The 19,739-nt window shown below is 37.0% G+C and overlaps 1 protein-coding gene across 4 annotated transcripts in view; it reads right to left on the bottom strand.

Moving 5' to 3' along the window:
* USO1 (USO1 vesicle transport factor) overlaps nt 1-19,739 on the bottom strand; it is an 81,336-nt gene that overhangs the window by 59,701 nt on the left and 1,896 nt on the right. For all 4 annotated transcript variants that reach the window (XM_027544765.1, XM_027544761.1, XM_027544763.1 and 1 more), the window contains exons 2-3: nt 663-749; nt 521-585 (exon numbers count right to left, since the gene is read on the bottom strand). In XM_027544765.1, the coding sequence (XP_027400566.1) occupies nt 521-585; nt 663-749 (152 nt within the window). The remainder of the gene's footprint in view (nt 1-520; nt 586-662; nt 750-19,739) is intronic.

Raw genomic sequence — 19,739 nt, 5'->3', positions numbered from 1 at the left:
TAGAGATAAGATCTAAAGTTATTCCTGTACAGTTGTTAATTAAAAACAAAGATGCAGATGCTCTCTTAAAGAGAAACTAAAAAAGCAAAAACTAGGCTGAGTGACTCTTCTCTTAAGACTTCCCTCTATTAGTATGAGTTTACTTCTCTCCCCTCAGAAAGACAAAGTCTAGATAACTGATATAACATATAATATGTATATTATAGAATAGTATGCTATAGTATACCTAAGTGAAAACCAATACATTAATTTGTTCAAATTCCAAATTTTAAACCTTTATTGGACAAGTTACTTCATTCCATTTTTATATAATGGTAAGCTCTCAATCCCTGAAGGTTTAGATTATGTCTGTCCTAAATGCTTAGCACAATGGTTTGGATCTAGTGCCCAATAACTGTTTATTAAAATGACAACTGAAAGTAAAAACTTAGTAGCCTTAATCATTTCTGGAACAGTGACTCTAAAACAAATTAATTAAAATTTTAAGAAAAATTAGGGAGAAAAATCATTAGAGACATACCGATCTGTTTGTAAAACATGGATAAGATGTTCCATAGCTTGAATACCCACTTCCAAGCGATATTTCTGCACAAAAGAAAAATGTTATTTAAGAAAGGAATATCCAACTTAATAACCTGAATAACTGATAAAGTGTTACAGACCTTAGATAATGATTTGAGAGCTCGCACAGCATTTCTTCGGTCATCCAATAAAGTAGATGAAGCTACTCTGTCACAAAGCTTTTGAATCTGTCATGGAAAAATGAAATAACATAAATAGAATAAAAAGAAAGAAAAAAAAAAAGATACATAAAGTTTCCTCCAAAATTTATACCATTTAATTTGAGGGGAATAAAAAAGGATGTCACTATTTAGGTAGTATTATAATCTTGTTACAAATATCAAATAGATTTTTCACAGAGACTTGAAAAATGGAAGTGGTAGAAGAGAAGTCAAAGAAGGTTAAGTCATATAAACCGAAAAATTAAAACAAATTAGTAGAATCAGAGCTTTGCAAACATAACTATTACAGCTCTTTGAACTAAGAAGGATCCATTAGGGCTATGGTATATGATGTGTTAATAAAGTTAATAAACAAAAATTTTTTAAGTGATGATTGTTTATATCATAACTTCACCATAATGTTTCCACTACATATCTGAATGAGAATAGTCAGAAATTGTTTATCAAATATTTAGTTTTAAGTGTGCCTCAAAAATCTAGAAGGGTGAAATGTTCTAAGTCTCTAATAAATTTTCAGGAATTGAAATCTGAACTGAATTTTAAAACAAACCTTGGAGCATTGTTTAGAATAGAAAAAAATTAGAAACAACTGTCCATCAAGAGAAGAAAAACTAAATAAATTATGGTATATTTGCCAGTCAAATACTATTAAAACTACTCAAAAGATATTAACTGTACTGACATAAAAATACTATGATTTAATAAACAGTGAAAAAAAAAACAGCAAGTTGTAAAACTATGTAAATTGTGAGCTCACTGTAACAAAAGAACCAAACTGTGTATGTATGTAAAACTGCACTAGAGAAGAATTTGGAAACTTAAAGCAACTATAAAACTTCTAGAAGAAAGCACTGGAGAAAATGCTTGTGGCCTTAAATTAGGCAAGAGTTTCTCAGACACATATACTAACAGTACAATCCATAAAAGAAGAACATAATAATTTGGACTTCATCACTCCTGTTCTTCAAAAGACACTGTTAAGAGAATGAAAAGCCATAGAAAGGATGAAAACACATGGAAAACATGTGATAAAGAAGTTTTTAAAACCATTACACTCAGGTCCTTTATAGCTCCAACAGTTTTTTCCTATCTTATTATGCTATTGTTCATTCTTTAATAACAGTTTTTACTTGGATTCTATAAATGATTTTGGCATGTCACAAATTTTGCATCTGATGTATCAAAATTAATGGTGTTTAAATACATATAGTGTTTTCCAAATTATGTTCTGTAGACTTCCAGTGTCCCAGAAGATATTAAGACTTCCTAAGATCACAACCAATGGGAAACATAAGGTTATATACAAAATTAGGTTTCTGCAATGCAGAATTTCTAAGTCTTTACTATATTGATTTGCATTTCTTCACACTACAGATGCAGTATGTTAACCAAGCCTAGCTTGACTTTTTGATTTTATTCATTCTCAGTTCAGTTCAGCTCAGTCGAGTCAGACTCTGCGACCCCGTTGAACCACAGCATGCCAGGCCTCCCTGCCCATCACCAACTCCCGGAGTCTACTCAAACTCATGTCCATTGAGTCAGTGATGTCATTCAACCATCTCATCCTCTGTTGTCCCCTTCTCCTCCTGCCCTCAATCTTTCCCAGCATCAGGGTCTTTTCCAATGAGTCAGCTCTTCACATCAGGTGGCCAAAGTATGGGAGTTTCAGCTTCAACATCAGTCCTTCCAATGAACACCCAGGACTGATCTCCTTCCTTTATGATGGACTGGTTGGATCTCCTTGCAGTCCAAGGGACTCTCAAAAGTCTTCTCCAACACCACAGTTCAAAAGCATCAATTCTTTGGCACTCAGTTTTCTTTATAGTCCAACTCTCACATCCATACATGACTACTGGAAGAACCATAGCCTTTGTAGACAAAGTAATGTCTCTGTTTTTAATATGCTGTCTAGGTTGGTCATAACTTTCCTTCCAAGGAGTAAGTGTCTTTTAATTTCATGGCTGCAATCACCATCTGCAGTGATTTTGGAGCCCCAAAAAATAAAGTCAGCCACTGTTTCCCCATCTATTTGCCATGAAGTGATGGGACCAGATGCCATGATCTTAGTTTTCTGAATGTTGAGCTTTAAGGCAACTTTTTCACTCTCCTCTTTCACTTTCATCAAGAGGCTCTTCAGTTCTTCTTCACTTTCTGCCATAAGGGTGGTGTCATCTGCATATCTGTTATTGTTATTTCTCCTGGCAATCTTGATTCCAGCTTGTGCTTCCTCCAGCTCATCATTTCTCATGATGTACTCTGCACAGAAGTTAAATAAGCAGCACGACAATATACAGCCTTGACGTACTCCTTTTCCTATTTGGAACCAATCTGTTGTCCCATGTCCAGTTCTAACTATTGCTTCCTGACCTCCATACAGGTTTCTCAAGAGGCAGGTCAGATGGTCTGGTATTCCCATGTCTTTCAGAATTTTCCAGTTTATTGTGATCCACACAGTCAAAAGCTTTGGCATAGTCAAGAAAGCAGAAATAGATGTTTTTCTGGAACTCTCTTGCTTTTTCAATGATTCAGAGGATGTTGGCAATTTGATCTCTGGTTCCTCTGTCTTTTCTAAAACCAGCTTGAACATCTGGAAGTTCAAGGTTCATGTATTGCTGAAGCCTGGCTTGGAGAATTTTCAGCATTACTTTACTAGCATGTGAGATGAGTGCAATTGTGCAGTAGTTTGAGCTTTCTTTGGCATTGTCTTTCTTTGGGATTGGAATGAAAACTGACCTTTTTCAGTCCTGTGGCCACTGCTGTGTTTTCCAAATTTGTTGACATATTGAGGGCAGTACTTTCACAGCATCATCTTTTAGGATTTGAAATAGATCAACTGGAATTCCATCACCTCCATTAGCTTTGTTCATAGTGATGCTTCCTAAGGCCCACTTGACTTCACATTCCAGGATGTCTGGCTCTAGGTCAGTGATCACACCATCGTGATAATCTGGGTCATGAAGATCTTTTTTGTACAGTTCTTCTGTGTATTCTTGCCACCTCATCTTAATATCTTCTGCTTCTGTTAGTTCCATAACATTTCTGTGCTTTATTGAGCCCATCTTTCCATGAAATGTTCCCTTGGTATCTCTAATTTTCTTGAAGTGATCTCTAGTCTTTCCCATTCTTTCCCATTGTTTTCCTGCTCACATTTAGAAATTATTCCTACCTTAAACTGTATTTCTTAGTAATTATATTGACTTTCAAAAATGGAATAAAACTTTCTCTTTATTAACTGGTTGACAGTTTTTCTCATTTTTTTTTAACCAGGAGAAAAACTAAACAATTATCTTCTGAAAACACAAATCTCACTATTCTCAGCTTAAAGAATTCCTAAAGCTAAAGAGTTTTCCTGTGTATAACTGTAAGATAAAACTGTTAGCTAAAGATAGATTTCTTTTCTAATGAGTTCAAATTATATATCTTCAATTAACTTTGATTAATAAATAAAATCAGTAGTTTTTTCAGAAAGTTGTGAAATGTAACTTAAAAACTAATCACTATTTTAAAGTGTACTATGTATATATAAAAATTCCTGAGTTTGGGTAAATATGTCTCAAGACTATTTGTAAGACAACAAACATGCTGGGAGTTCCCTGATGGTCTAGTGGTTGAGACTTCAGGCTTTCACTGCTATAGACAAGTTCAGTCCTTCGTTGGAGAACTGAGATTTTGCAAGCCACGTGATACAGCCAAACAAAAGGAAAAGAAAAAAAAGACTATAAACATGCTTTTCATCTATTAAACTTGGGTTTTAGTGGCAAGCACATATTCTTCTCAACTGGTGATTTTAATCCGAACTTTCTCTCTAGTGCCTTAAGACAATTAAATCACCACACTGCAAAATCAATAAGTCAAAAATGAATGTAAGAACAGCTTATTTATCCAGAGCCATAATTAAGCTATTTCAGTAACTTTCTGTCAGCGACCAAAACGGCCTTTTCATTTTATTGATTTCTGATAGCAATCTAAAACTAATTACAACCTTCTCTGGCTTCTTAAAGAACATAATTATAAGCTTTCTTGGCATTTAAGCCTAAGTCCTTACCAATATCAGATACAGGGATGTTTTACGTGGTAAATGAAGAAATGAATATAAAAATCTTTGAACAGTACTTGGCACTATAAATGCTCAATAAATGTTAACAAACTTCATTATTACTAAACTTCTATGATTCCTTTGTATTTTTTTTCTATCCTATTAGGCTTTTGTTTCTAACAGATCATTCAAATTTTGCAGATTTGCAGTGAGCAATCTGATAATTAAGCTAGATGGTAATATGTCTATAACTCCAAATTATTCAGGCTTCAACTCAAGACTGAGTACATGGACTTTGCAACTTCTACTTTTGCTGTGAGAAAGCCTTATTACCTTGTAATAATATTTCACAGAGTTGAAGTTTCTGAGTAAGTGATCTCTCCAAGATGAAGTGTTATGCTCCTAGTTTTCACAGACAGTGGAAACCAAATGAAAGGAAATTATTATATATGTTTCAAACCTTACAAAGACTTAGCCATATTTTAGGTCAAACACAGGTCTGTATTTTTTAGGTGACATTTCAGTTCAGTCACTCAGTCGTGTCCGACTCTTTGTGACCCCATGAACCGCAGCACGCTAGGCCTCCCTGTCCATCACCAACTCCCAGAGTTCACCCAAACCCATATGCATCGAGTCAATGGTGCCATCCAACCATCTTATCCTCTATCGTCCCCTTCTCCTCCTGCCCTCAATCTTTCCCAGCATCAGGGTCTTTTCCAATGAGTCAGCTCTTCGCATCAGGTGGCCTAAGTATTGGAGTTTCAGCTTCAACAACAGTCCTTCCAATGAACACCCAGGACTGATCTCCTTCCTTTACGATGGACTGGTTGGATCTCCTTGCAGTCCAAGGGACTCTCAAGAGTCTTCTCCAACACCACAGTTCAAAAGCATCAATTCTTCAGCGCTCAGCTTTCTTTATAGTCCAACTCTCACATCCATACATGACCACTGGAAAAACCACAGCCTTGACTAGATGGACCTTTGTTGACAAAGTAATGTCTCTGCTTTTTAATATGCTAAGTTGGTCATAACTTTCCTTCCAAGGAGTAAGCGTCTTTTAATTTCATGGCTGCAGTCACCATCTGCAGTGATTTTGGACCCCCAAAAAATAAAGTCTGACACTGTTTCCACTGTTTCCCCATCTATTTCCCATGAAGTGGTGGGACCGGATGCCATGATCTTCGTTTTCTGAATGTTGAGCTTTAAGCCAACTTTTTCACTCTCCTCTTGCACTTTCATCAAGAGGCTTTTTATAGTTCCTCTTCACTTTCTGCCATAAGGGTGGTGTCATCTGCATATCTGAGGTTATTGATATTTCTCCCGGCAATCTTGATTCCAGCTTGTGCTTCTTCCAGTCCAGCGTTTCTCATGAGGTACTCTGCATATAAGTTAAATAAGCAGGGTGACAATATACAGCCTTGACGTACTCCTTTTCCTATTTGGAACCAGTCTGTTGTTCCATGTCCAGTTCTAACTGTTGCTTCCTGACCTGCATACAGGTTTCTCAAGAGGCAGGTCAGATGGTCTGGTATTCCCATCTCTTTCAGAATCTTCCACAGTTTATTGTGATCCACACAGTCAAAGGCTTTGGCATTTACCAAGAAAAAAATTTGTAGCACAAATATACTTAACTCCTATTCAGAGTATTTAAAATACTTCAAAGACCATTTAATATTTCAAAGGCCATTATTCTATTTATTCCTGACTTGAAACACCAACTAAATGCAGTATAATTGTGTTCATTATATTCTTTTCCTCTTTGAGTTATTAGAACCCTCTGTGTTTTAGCTGGGCACAAAGGCTGTCCACCTAGACTACCTTCCAAGCTCTCCTTACACCAAAGCATAGAAAGTGACTACCTTCTGGTCAGTGAGTTGTACCTTCCAAGTCATGTCCTTAAAAGGAAGCTATACGCTCATTTCTCTTTCTCCTTCCCTCAGCCTGGGACTTGAACCTGATGCTAGTGAAGCATCTTCAACAAGACACTATTGTAGGGGATGGCAAAACAAGATAAAAAGCAGCAGCTAGGCCCCCAGACCACCCTGAGGAGCATAACTAACCTACACAAGGGATCACCTTCTAATGGGACTTTTATTGGAGAAAGACACAAACTCTTGTCCTGGTTAGACCTCTCTTATAGTAGCTGATCCAATACCTAAACTTGTAAGACATTTTACAGGAGTGGAAACTAAGGTTCAGGGATGAAGAAATGCACCCCAAAGTACACTGCTAGTTCGGTGGTATGGTCCAGATTCTAACTGAGCCATAGCGGTCTCACTCCAAAGCCCATGCTGTTTCTACTATTCTTACACTGCCTTACACTTATCTTAACACTGTGCAGGGAAATGTGAGCCTGAGCACCTGCTGCAAACTACAGGCATTGCAAGATTTCTTCCTTGGAACAGGGTGACATGGAAATGCAGTTTCTGTGAAATGCTTCCACTAGCACTACACCCCACCACCAACCCTGATTAGCCTTGGCCTTAACTTCCCAGCCAGCGTACAGATGGAATAGGCCCTTGTTCCAAGGGAGTTGAAGCTTTATGTTGGGAAAGCTATAATCAGAAGCTACCAGGGATTTAAGAAAAAGGCAGCACCATATATAAGTACTTCAGAAATTAATACACTCACTTTTAAAGAATCTGGCTGAGATAATAAAGATGAACTGGAACAGAAGGAAGTTACAGAAAATATGTCAGTTCATTATAACAAACATGAAGTAAGGTTTTTTAAAAAAATACATTAGGGTGCCGACAATGGGCAAAGAGCTGTAGAGATAGATAAGGCAAAAGGATACTTGAAAAAACTGAATTTAAGAGGCCAAGAGGCTTGAGAAGAAAGAATAAAATGTCTGAAACAGCTACTGTTTAGAATTCAACTTCTAGCATTTCGTCCTTGGGCAATACATGCACATGTGCATTCATAATTACGAGAACAACCACTCCAGCACCGTAAGAGAAAAGGAACAAGACAGAAGTACCTTCAATGCCCATTCCTGGAGCACTTTCATTTTTCACTTTACATACGTCTACAGCTTTTCCTTCAACAAGTATGTATTCAAATGTCTCTCTTATCATTAGAAAAAAAAAAGATTCAGAGAATCAAAAAACATCAGTGAATAAGCTAGCTGAAGTTTGACATGAATCAGCAATCACTCTTCAATATCTCAGAATATTCTAGCTTTGGTAAGGTTAAAGGAATGGGAATGACAGAGTCTGAAGAACTCGGTGCCATAATTTTGAAGTTGGTGATTCATTTATTGATTCAAAAAATGTTGTAGAGTGCTGCTACCCTCATGGGAGCCATGGTCAGTGCAACCACAGAGTCGTGTTTGTGACAAGGTAAATTCAGAAACTGGACTAAGCGAAGGCGTGAGGGATGAGTAAAACAGTGAGGGAGATGAGGTACAGTTATAAAATAAGTCACAGAGATATAATGTACAGCATAGGGAATATAGTCAATAATATTGCAGTAGCTTTGTATAGTGACAGATGGTAACTAGACTTATAGTGGTAATCATTTTGTAATGTACAAAAATATCAAACCACTACATTGTACACCTGAAACTAATATTATAAATCAATTATACTTCAATAAAAAAGAAAGAAACTAAGACTATAAATTAGCAACTTCTGTAACAACTGGTTACATTTATGGTTGTTTAATTTTAAAAAACTGGGCTTGTATATTATATGTTCTTGAGTATGAGTGTCTGTGTTGTCATTTCATTTTTCCTAGCAATCCATTTTTACTGTTTTACAAAAGTATTGGTCTGTGATGAATTGGAAATCAGGGGGCGTGGGGAAACCAATCCACTGGTCCTTCACCACAGTCAGTTTGAGAAATACTGCTAAATTGCTTAATATTTTGCTGGGGCCTGCAAAATTCTATTTCGGGCAAACAGCAGTGGATCACTTTAGAAGGTACCTACTCAAATGAGACTATAAAAGCAAGGAGACAACAGAATAAATTAAAAACAAGTAAGAAATATATAGAAAATAGTTAGTATGATGAAGGAAATGATTATAGAGAAATGAGACAGAGACTGGAAGGACAATACTGCTTTGGATAGCACAGCCGGTCAGAAGGCCTCAAGTTAAGCAGTGATTTGGGTTTGGTGGACGTGTAGGTTAAGGGTAACAAGAATACAGCAAGCAGAAAAGCAGGGAAGCAGAGTGAAAGAGGCCCTTACCATCAGAAGAAAAAAGGACAGTATTTTAGAATTGAAGAATATGTTTATCCAGTGTCCCAAATGGGATCCTGAGGTGAGGGACTTTGTTGCCAGCAACTCACTCTCTCAGAAACTGACCAATGAGGCCACTTAGTAATTTAAAGAAAAATGCATGAATTTACTAGTCAAAGGCTGTTATCCTAGTTGACACTCTTACCTACAAAGGAATTACAAGTTTAAATCCCACGGATTTTAATGCTACCTTGCTCCTTTTCAGGTAACATTTTGCTGCCATTATTGATCAAAAGAGTTACAATACAGAAAATATGAATCCTGTCTACTTTTGTAAAAAGTCAGATATTTCCCTAAGCCTTTTAGCAAAGTACTCATCAGAGCATACTACCAAGGCACAACATTTTAGATGACCATTCTGTGGACTTGAAACAAGTGACCTTCCCAGAATTTTACTGCCTGAATCAACAGAGATGTAAATGTGGCTGACCCTTGAACAGCAGATCTGAGCTGTGCAGGTCCATTTATATTTGGACTTTTTTCAACAGCAAATACTATAGATTCTCAATCAATTAAATCTGAGGATATGGAGGAACAAAGGATACACAGAGACAACTATAAATTACAGGAGGATTTTCCACTGTGCAGAAGGTTGGTGTTGTTCAAAAGTCAATGCACAGTCAATACGTGTAAGGTTATATCACAGAATACTGGTAACAACCAAAAAAGACACTTCAGCCTGTTTACTTGAAACAAAGAAACTTTTAATTAAAAAAAAAAAAAAAAAAAAACCTCTTGCTGTGGGGACCCAACTACGTTCATTAATTAGTAAACAGAAATATTCTAACACCTACTGCTAAAATTAAAAAAAAATCAAATATCTGTGAATATAAATATCTTAGTTTATAAATAAACTCATTTATGTGATAAACATTGGTAAATGCAAAGCAAACACTCTGGAAGGATGTACACAAAACTTCCTTTGAGATTACTCCTGGTAACGGGAAATAAGATGTGGAGAGAGGAAGAAAGGGGCAATTTGAGCCTATATATTGATTTGGATTATTTATAATAAGCATGTTTTCAACTAGTGCTTCAATAACAGAAACATTTAAAGACACTTCCAGAATATATCAGCCTTTGCTCTTATTCTAGTACCTGCTTTAACAGATCACCTGACTGACGTACTGTTCATCTACTTTCTGAACACAACTGGTGCTTGTGATTCCTGATAGTTAGGCTCTACAGTTATCATGGACACTGAATTGGCAGATACTGAACCACTGTACCGGAGAAGGCAATGGCACCCCACTCTAGTACTCTTGCCTGGAAAATCCCATGGACAGAGGAGCCTGGTAGGCTGCAGTCCATGGGGTTGCAAAGAGTTGGACACGACTGAGTGACTTCACTTTCACTTTTCATTTTCCTGCACTGGAAAAGGAAATGGCAACCCACTCCAGTGTTCCTGCCAGGAGAATCCCAGGGACGGCGGAGCCTGGTGGGCTGCCGTCTATGGGGTCACACAGAGTCGGACATGACTGAAGTGACTTAGCAGCAGCAGCAGCAGAACCACTGTACCTAAGGGAAATACAGGCCTAGGATCTTATGAGCCTCTGGTAACATTTTCATCATTGGATCAAATACATAACCTTGTTTAATGTGTGCTTCTGTTTAAAGACATCTTGCTCAATATACATCTTGATTCATTAACACTGAACTCACAGCTAAAAGCGCTATTACTCATGCCTGAGGGAAGCTAATCTAACAAACATATTTTCTCTCTAAGGCACATCACAACTTCCTTACCCTTCCGAACACTAGGTAAGAGCTCAGCACTATACTTGGGGCCAGTTTTAACTGTGAAATCAACAAAAAGCACAAAAATGCAAAACACATGACACTAAACAGGCTGTGAAAAAGACACGTGTTTACAGTATGGGGATGGGATTTAAAACCATTAAGCTGTGCAGCAACTAGGTGAAGCTGAACACTAGCTACACTCTCAAGGCAGGACATGCAGGTTCAGTTCCATCCCAGGCCTCTCTGCTCTCTTTTCTAACCTGACCTGCTTCACTTGAATAATGGTGTTGCCCACCTGACACTGCTGGGATTTGATATTGTGATTCTTGCCTTAAACAGAGTACTATATATTAACAACAACAAAAAACCCAGTTCTAACGAGAAATCATACATACAAGTAAAATTTAACCCACAGTTTTATTTAAAAGGATTGAAGGGAGTAATAAGAAGGAAAAACTTCAGAGACAGCAGTATTTCAACGAATTCATACTATGCTAACTAGGTACTCGATTTTCTCAGAGATAACTACAGTGATGAATTAGACATGGATTGAAAAGAGTCAGACAAAATTGAACAATTGACCACTCACTCTTGTTATCAAGATATAGTCTCTTAGAAGAGGGTACGTAGTTAAGAAAACTAAAAATCCGGTGTCTTAAGTAATTTATAATAAAGTAGCTTTATGTTTTAATATGTTTTTATATCTCCAAGACATACCAATGAAAAAGATAGCTGCAGAACACTATAAACAGTGTATCATTTATGAAAAAGAGATAAACATGCTCATATAAATATATAATTCCATACTGCATGATTATTTATAAGTGTGTGGAAGGATTTATACCAAAATAAGAACAGTAGTTATTTCAGGAAACAGAACTGAAATTGGAGATGGTAGTCAAAGAGGACTTAAAACTTTACTAGTATTGTTTGCCATTTTGTATAAAAAAAATTAAAAGGCTAATTAGTAAAATAACATGTATAACATCATGTAGCTCATGGAGGTGATTATGTATCAGGACTCTTGCCTGATGAGATTGTCATGTGAGATTCACAAGTTCATTTGTCAAGAAAAATATGAAAAGGACAAAAAATTCCATTAATAACTGGTAAAGTGGGCATAGTCACAGAATTACAACCTCATAACCTATGGCACAGTGGTAAAGAATCTGCCTGCCAATGCAGGAGATGGGGGTTCAATCCTTGGATCAGGAAAATACCCTGGTGTAGGAAATAGCAACCCACTTCAGTATTCTTGCCTGGAAAATTCCATGGACAGACGATCTTAGTGGGCTACAGTCCATGGGATCGTAAGAGTTGGACACACCACGAAAGCACAACATAATCTGAATTTGTTTGCTTGTTGTTTACTAATAGTGAAAATTTGTTTACTAATAGTTTATTTTTACTCAGTGATACACAAAAGAGACCAAAAAAGAAGCAAAAGGAAAAGGAATGAATAGGGAAAAAAAATTTGAGATGAGGAATATGAAAATAAGAAATCAGTGAGAATTAAGACAGGAAAAAGAGAAGGTACCATAAAACTAGGATGCTGAGGTACGTTTAAAGGACTCTGACATAAAGCAGTTTGCAATATTTTTTCACAATTACTAACAGAAATTCATATTTTCTAGTATTCAGTAACTATTTAACTGACATGCGAAAATGACAGTAATGTCAATTTAAAAAAATAAAATTCAACCATTCAATCATTTATTCAACAGATACTTATCAAGTACCTAATACCAACTTTTTTCTTTTCCTTCCTTCCTTTTTAAAAAAAATTTTTTGGCTGCTATGCATACAGGATCTTAATTCCCCAACCAGGGATGGAACCTGTACCCCTGCACTGGAAGCCCAGAGTCTTAACTATGAGACTGCCAGGGAAATCCCCCAACTTATTTGATATAACTTTGCCTTCAGGAGGTTTAAAACACAGTTATAACTTCTTTGGAGAGAACTTCCCTAACTACGACTACAGGACTAAAATAATTCATGCTAGATCAGATCAGATCAGTCGCTCAGTCGTGTCCGACTCTTTGTGACCCCATGAATCGCAGCACGCCAGGCCTCCCTGTTCATCACCAACTCCCGGAGTTCACTCAGACTCATGTCCATCGAGTCAGTGATGCCATCCAGCCATCTCATCCTCTGTCGTCCCCTTCTCCTCCTGCCCCCAATCCCTCCCAGCATCAGAGTCTTTTCCAATGAATCAACTCTTCGCATGAGGTGGCCAAAGTCCTGGAGTTTCAGCTTTAGCATCATTCCTTCCAAAGAAATCCCAGAGCTGATCTCCTTCAGAATGGACTGGTTGGATCTCCTTGCAGTCCAAGGGACTCTCAAAAGTCTTCTCCAACACCACAGTTCAAAAGCATCAATTCTTCGGTGCTCAGCCTTCTTCACAGTCCAACTCTCACATCCATACATGACCACTGGAAAAACCATAGCCTTGACTAGATGAACCTTTGTTGGCAAAGTAATGTCTCTGCTTTTGAATATGCTATCTAGGTTGGTCATAACTTTCCTTCCAAGGAGTAAGTGTCTTTTAATTTCATGGCTGCAGTCACCACCTGCTGTGATTTTGGAGCCCAAAAATAAAGTCTGACACTGTTTCCACTGTTTCCCCATCTATTTCCCATGAAGTGATGGGACCGGATGCCATGATCTTCGTTTTCTGAATGTTGAGCTTGAAGCCAACTTTTTCACTCTCCACTTTCACTTTCATCAAGAGGCTTTTGAGTTCCTCTTCACTTTCTGCCATAAGGGTAGTGTCATCTGCATATCTGAGGTTATTGATATTTCTCCCGGCAATCTCGCTTCCAGCTTGTGTTTCTTCCAGTCCAGCGTTTCTCATGAGGTACTCTGCATATAAGTTAAATAAGCAGGGTGACAATATACAGCCTTGACATACTCCTTTCCCGATTTGGAACCAGTCTGTTGTTCCATGTCCAGTTCTAACTGTTGCTTCCTGACCTGCATACAAATTTCTCAGGAGGCAGGTCAGGTGGTCTGGTATTCCCATCTCTTTCAGAATTTTTCACAGTTTATTGTGATCCACACAGTCAAAGGCTTTGGCATAGTCAATAAAGCAGAAATAGATGTTTTTCTGGAACTCTCTTGCTTTTTCCATGATCCAACGGATGTTGGCAATTTGATTTCTGGTTCCTCTGCCTTTTCTAAAACCAGCTTGAACATCTGGAAGTTCACGATTCGCATATTGCTGAAGCCTGGCTTGGAGAATTTTCAGCATTACTTTACTAGCGTGTGAGATGAGTGCAGTTGTGCGGTAGTTTGAGCATCCTTGGGCGTTGCCTTTCTTTGGGATTGGAATGAAAATGGACCTTTTCCAGTCCTGTGGCCACTGTTGAGTTTTCCAAATTTGCTGGCATATTGAGTGCAGCACTTTCACAGCATATCTTTCAGGATTCGGAATAGCTCAACTGGAATTCCATCACCTCCACTAGCTTTGTTCGTAGTGATGCTTTCTAAGGCCCACCTGACTTCACATTCCAAGATGTCTGGCTCTAGGTCAGTGATCACACCATTGTGATTATCTGGGTCGTGAAGATCTTTTTTGTACAGTTCTTCTGTGTATTCTTGCCATCTCTTCTTAGTATCTTCTGCTTCTGTTAGGTCCATACCACTTCTGTCCTTTATCGAGCCCATCTTTGCATGAAATGCTCCTTTGGTATCTCTGATTTTCTTGAAGAGATCTCAAGTCTTTCCCATTCTGTTGTTTTCCTCTGCTTCTTTGCGTTGATCACTGAAGAAGGCTTTCTTATCTCTTCTTGCTATTCTTTGGAACTCTGCATTCAGATGCTTATATCTTTCCTTTTCTCCTTTGCTTTTCGCTTCTCTTCTTTTCACAGCTATTTGTAAGGCCTCCCCAGACAGCCATTTTGCTTTTTTGCATTTGTTTTCCATGGGGATGGTCTCGATCCCTGTCTCCTGTACAATGTCACGAACCTCATTCCATAGTTCATCCGGCACTCTATCAGATCTAGGCCCTTAAATCTATTTCTCACTTCCACTGTATAAACATAAGGGATTTGATTTAGGTCATACCTGAATGGTCTAGTGGTTTTCCCTACTTTCTTCAATTCATGCTAATCAACAGTCAATTTGATTTGTTTTAATGAAATAAAAAGTTACTGGTTTTGATTACAGAAAGAGCCAGAAATTTGTTTTAAAACAAATTCTATCACTGAGAAGATTTTACAAAAAAAAAAGCAAGAGCCAGACTTATCTTCAGATGATCTGAACTGTTTCAATCTTAAAGTGGGTGGGGGGGATTACAAAGTCAAACAACAGTCTCTTTTCAGATCAATCCATAAACCTAACATAATCTATTTCCATTACAATTATGTAATGGAATGGCTAATAAGTTAGCCAACATAATATACTGCTTCATGTATTCTCCATGCTTTCTCTAAGAAATTTCCTGTTTTCCAAAAGCACATGCTTTTAAGCAAGGCATCATACTGAAACTTGTCTAACAAATAACCTATCACAAATGCTAGCATTTCAAAGTCTAACAGTATATAGTTTCCAAATTATAAACTAAAATTATCAACTTTAATTATAAATTTTATAAATTATAAAAATTTGTGACTTTTTACACTGAGTTTATGGTATTTCTGCCTGAGGTATAAAAATATAAATAAGCATGCCTTTTCTAGGTTATCTACAACAGAAAAACCAGACAAAGCAGTATAAATAATAAGAGGAACATGTACAAAAAGACAAATTTACATAAGGAATTCTTATATTCGCTCCTAAAAGATAATTCAAGTGATTACAATTATAAATCATAAAACATCAAGAATTATTTATAGGTTACCCAAAGGGCAAGAGTTCATGAACTCTATAAAGCTGATGATAACGAAGGGCTTCTATTTTAAATGCAGCATTCCTTTAAAAAATTTATCCTGGAACATTTTATCGAATATATGTTTCTCAAAACACTAGACCTACATGGTTTCCTGGAGGGAGAAAAAGGATATGATCAATTAGATTTGGCAAACACAACTTACTTTCTAACTCTATCTTGAAAATATTTGAAAGCGTAACATACTGTTTATTTAATAAACCTTGTACAAACATCAGGTTTTTTGTTTGTTTTTGACCATCACACAGGATATGTCTTTAGTAACAAAATCCTTTCAACTACAGCTACTCACATTCTTTGGGACACCCTTTGATATGTAAATTTTAAACGATACAAATACTCTACATGATTAACCTTCAAGAAAGCCATGTAGTTTTCAATAGGCACTACTTTTAAAGAATATGAGACATCTTTGGTTGGGTATAGTGATCAAAACACAAATCGTTATTATGGCTTTCTCTGATACTGTAAGAGCTAAGAGAGAAAACACATACCAGTTCCAACACTGACTGGGTTATTAATACAGAATATGAACCACGAACCCAGATATAGGAGTTTCAGGCTACACATTTTATAGTAACGTGGTATATAATGTGCTCGACTAAACCAAAACTATGTCTAAATTTAAGTGCACATTCCTTAATAACAATTTTTATTAAAAGAAACTACAGCTGTGTCCATAGCCCTTCTGCTTTTCAAGTCAGCTGACCAAAGTCTGATCTAAAAAAAGACACTTTAGCAGTACAGTAATTCTACATATCTTTTCTGTACTTTTGCAGCTTTCATGTTTTGAGACACAATTTGAGAAGAGAACCCCACCCCTATGATTTATCATCACAAATAGTTAACATTTTTCTTGGAATCTGCAAGAAACTCATCTTCAAAAAAAAAAAAAAGAAGACATTAGTTGGAAGGTAGATGGAAAATTTAGCATGTCTGACCTCGCAAAAGGGCTTCCCAGTTTGAACTAGTAGTAAAGAACCTGTGTACCAATGCAGGAGACTTAAGAGACAAAGGTTCAAAAAAAAAAAAAAGAGGACTAAATTGATGTAGGAGATTGTAGACAAGTTGAAATAGAAGATGGCTCCACAACGCTGGGGTACCAGTGGGCCATCCGTGGCTCAGTATCCTACCAAATATTTAGGAGATTGTAGACAAGTTGAAATAGAAGATGGTTCCACAACGCTGGGGTACCAGCGGGCCGTCCATGGCTCAATATCCTACCAAATACTGTATCTGGAAATGCAGGAAGAACTGTTTTAGTGTACACGTCCGTTTTCACTCAATGGACTGAAAAGAAGTGAACAATCCATGACTTTGAGCTCCTCAGTCGCACTGTAATCTCTGTTCAGTGTGAAAGTGACACCTAAAACTTCCCAGCGTGCAGTGTGTAGGGGACCCACTAGATCAATAGTCTGGCTGACGAGGGAAAGTGAGACTGAAACGGTAGAGTCTGATGTCTGAGACAGACGATATCACTGGGAATGGCAGAAGCCTAGACCCTGGAGCCTTCACTGACTGGCAGTTCTTCATGCCTGGAAGAAACAGGATCACTACCCAGGATGAAGGTGTTGGATGGGTGAGAGCAGAACAATTTTTTAACTGTCACTGAGCAGACAATATCCATGGGGTATTTTAAAATTCAGGAACTACAAAGCAATAGCAATTCAATAGGTTCCAAATATTTTTAATGTGGGCCCAAGTAATGGTTATAGTCAAGTTGAAAACAAACTCTTTCTTTACTAACCTACTTTTTAAAAGTAGCCAAGGAGATTTATTTGATGTTAGTTGTTTTTTTTTCTTTTAATTTTGGAAAACTTTCTTGTAAATATCTGTGCTTTAAATCCTGTCCCTTCTAGGAAGCTGTGATCTTGAGGCTCTGTTATTTGGGCAAGGTAATTATAGTGAAAGAAAATAAAAATAATGGTGCAAGCATACTCAGATGCAATTTGCTACTTGAAACAATCACTCTTCCAAAATGAAAAATTAACATTGAGTTAAAATTTTTTCATTCATGTGCCCAGAAAATTACTTTTAAACCTCAAAAAAAAAAAAAGAGACAAAGGTTCAATTCCTGGGTCAGGAAGATCCCCTGGAGGAGGGCACTGCAACCCACTCTGGTATTCCTGCCTGGAGAATCCCATGGACAGAAGAGCCTGGTGGGTTACCAGTCCATTGGGTCACAAAGAGTTGGACAGGACTGAGGTGACATAGCACTTAGCACAAGCACTCAAACAAATGAGTAGGATATTTACTAAAATCAGTGTTTATCTGGACCTAGCAAAGTATGTCAAGGCTAAGGAGACTTTAATCATCAGAAATCAGTTACTGCCTTTCTCTACTGAAGTAAAAAAGAGAAATCAAATTAAAAACTATTTGACTCTATGAAATATGAAAGGTTTAATGTGAATGAAACTCCAGACTTAAAATATTTCGAACTTTATAGAATTATTGACTATCATATGATATAAACACAAATATTTACTACTTTGTTTCTAAAGAACATCTTAATACCAGTCCAAAGTTACTGTTAACTGAGTATGAAAAGCTAGGTACCATACAATCAATGATACAACTCAAACATTTAGAAGAAATTTGAGTTAAGGAAAAGCAGGAAAGCAGTCAAAGCACAGCAAATCTGAAAAATCCCTGAGTAAAAAGTTTGACATAATGAATTTCAATCATTTCAGAACTTTGATTCCTACAGTCTTTAAAAAGCATTGTTTTAACACCTAGTAATTTGCAGTTGCTATGATTATAGATCTGTGATTTCTTTCATAATATCGTAAAAAATGATTTAACAAATATTGAGTACTACTATGGAAAAACAGATTAAATATATATGAACACTGCACCAAAGATGCTTAAGAGTCTAGAAGAGATGGGGCAGATATAAAAGGTAGAAAGTCTAAGAAATGTACAATCTAGTTAATCTGAAGATTAATCAGAGGAGAAGTATTATCTGCAGTTTAGTGGATGGAAAAATAAGGGGTGCAAATTAGGGCAGGGATCCATGACGGATTTTTGAAGGAGAGGTAGAACTTAAGACAATGAAAAGAGGCTTTCCACTGGAAAATATGAGAAAAGCAAGAAAGAAGGGAAACCACAATGGAAATAATATAATTTTGCAGAAATGGACAAAACTACAAAATAATGATAAAGCAGAAGTTAGAAATTCTAAGCTCGGGCAACTAGAATATCCAGGTCACATCAAATCAGCAATTAAAAGATCTAATATTATACCAACAGTCTACCAATGCTCTATAAATACTCCTAAATTAGTGACTTATGACCCTGTATACCAATTACTCTTCCTGATGGAATGAGATGGTGAAATAAAATAGTAACTCAGAGTAAACTATTAATTCTCATCAGAAGACATTGGTTTTCCAATTTTGATATACACGTTCAAGGTTAGGCAAGAACAAGGGCCCCCCACTTCCCTTTCAGTTTATATATACATGATACACAAGTGATTCCAGTTTCACTTTGAAATCATGATATAAAAGCTATGTTGTTCCATTCACTATGGCAAGATCAAAGTGCTCTAGTCTCAGCTCTGCATTACTGTGCAAGTGGCTTCAGTGCTTTGTGCGTCAGTCTCCTAATTTGTAAAATGATGGGGTTCCACCTGGATGATGTGCAAAGGGCCTTTCAGCTTTAAAATCCTATATTCAATTAGTTGTATACCATCTTTTCTGGAGAGGACATTGTGACAAGACTGACTATAACAAAAAACAAACAAAAAAAGAAAGTATTCTTTTCCTGAAAACATGTAATAAGGGACCTCCCTGGCAGTTCAGGGGTTAAGACCCCAAGCTCCCAAGGCAGGGGGTACAGGTTTAGTCTCTGGCCTGGGTACTAAGATCACACATGTTGCATGGCACAGCCAAAAAAGAAAAAAAAAAAAAAAAGTAATAAAAACTTAACTTTTATTGAACACATACTAAGTGCTAGTTTCTTTCCATCTTTTATTTCACTTAATCCTCAATACACCCATCAGAGTAGGCATTTTTCTGATTTTACTCATAGGGTATTAGTCATCTCTTGCCTGTTCAACCTAATGAGAGGTGGAAGGCAAGGATTCAA

This window comes from Bos indicus x Bos taurus, chromosome 6 (genome assembly GCF_003369695.1).
Source record: "Bos indicus x Bos taurus breed Angus x Brahman F1 hybrid chromosome 6, Bos_hybrid_MaternalHap_v2.0, whole genome shotgun sequence".
Taxonomy (NCBI): Eukaryota; Metazoa; Chordata; class Mammalia; order Artiodactyla; family Bovidae; genus Bos; species Bos indicus x Bos taurus.
Note: the sequence above shows the minus strand (reverse complement) of the source record. Positions and strands in the feature narration are given on the sequence as shown.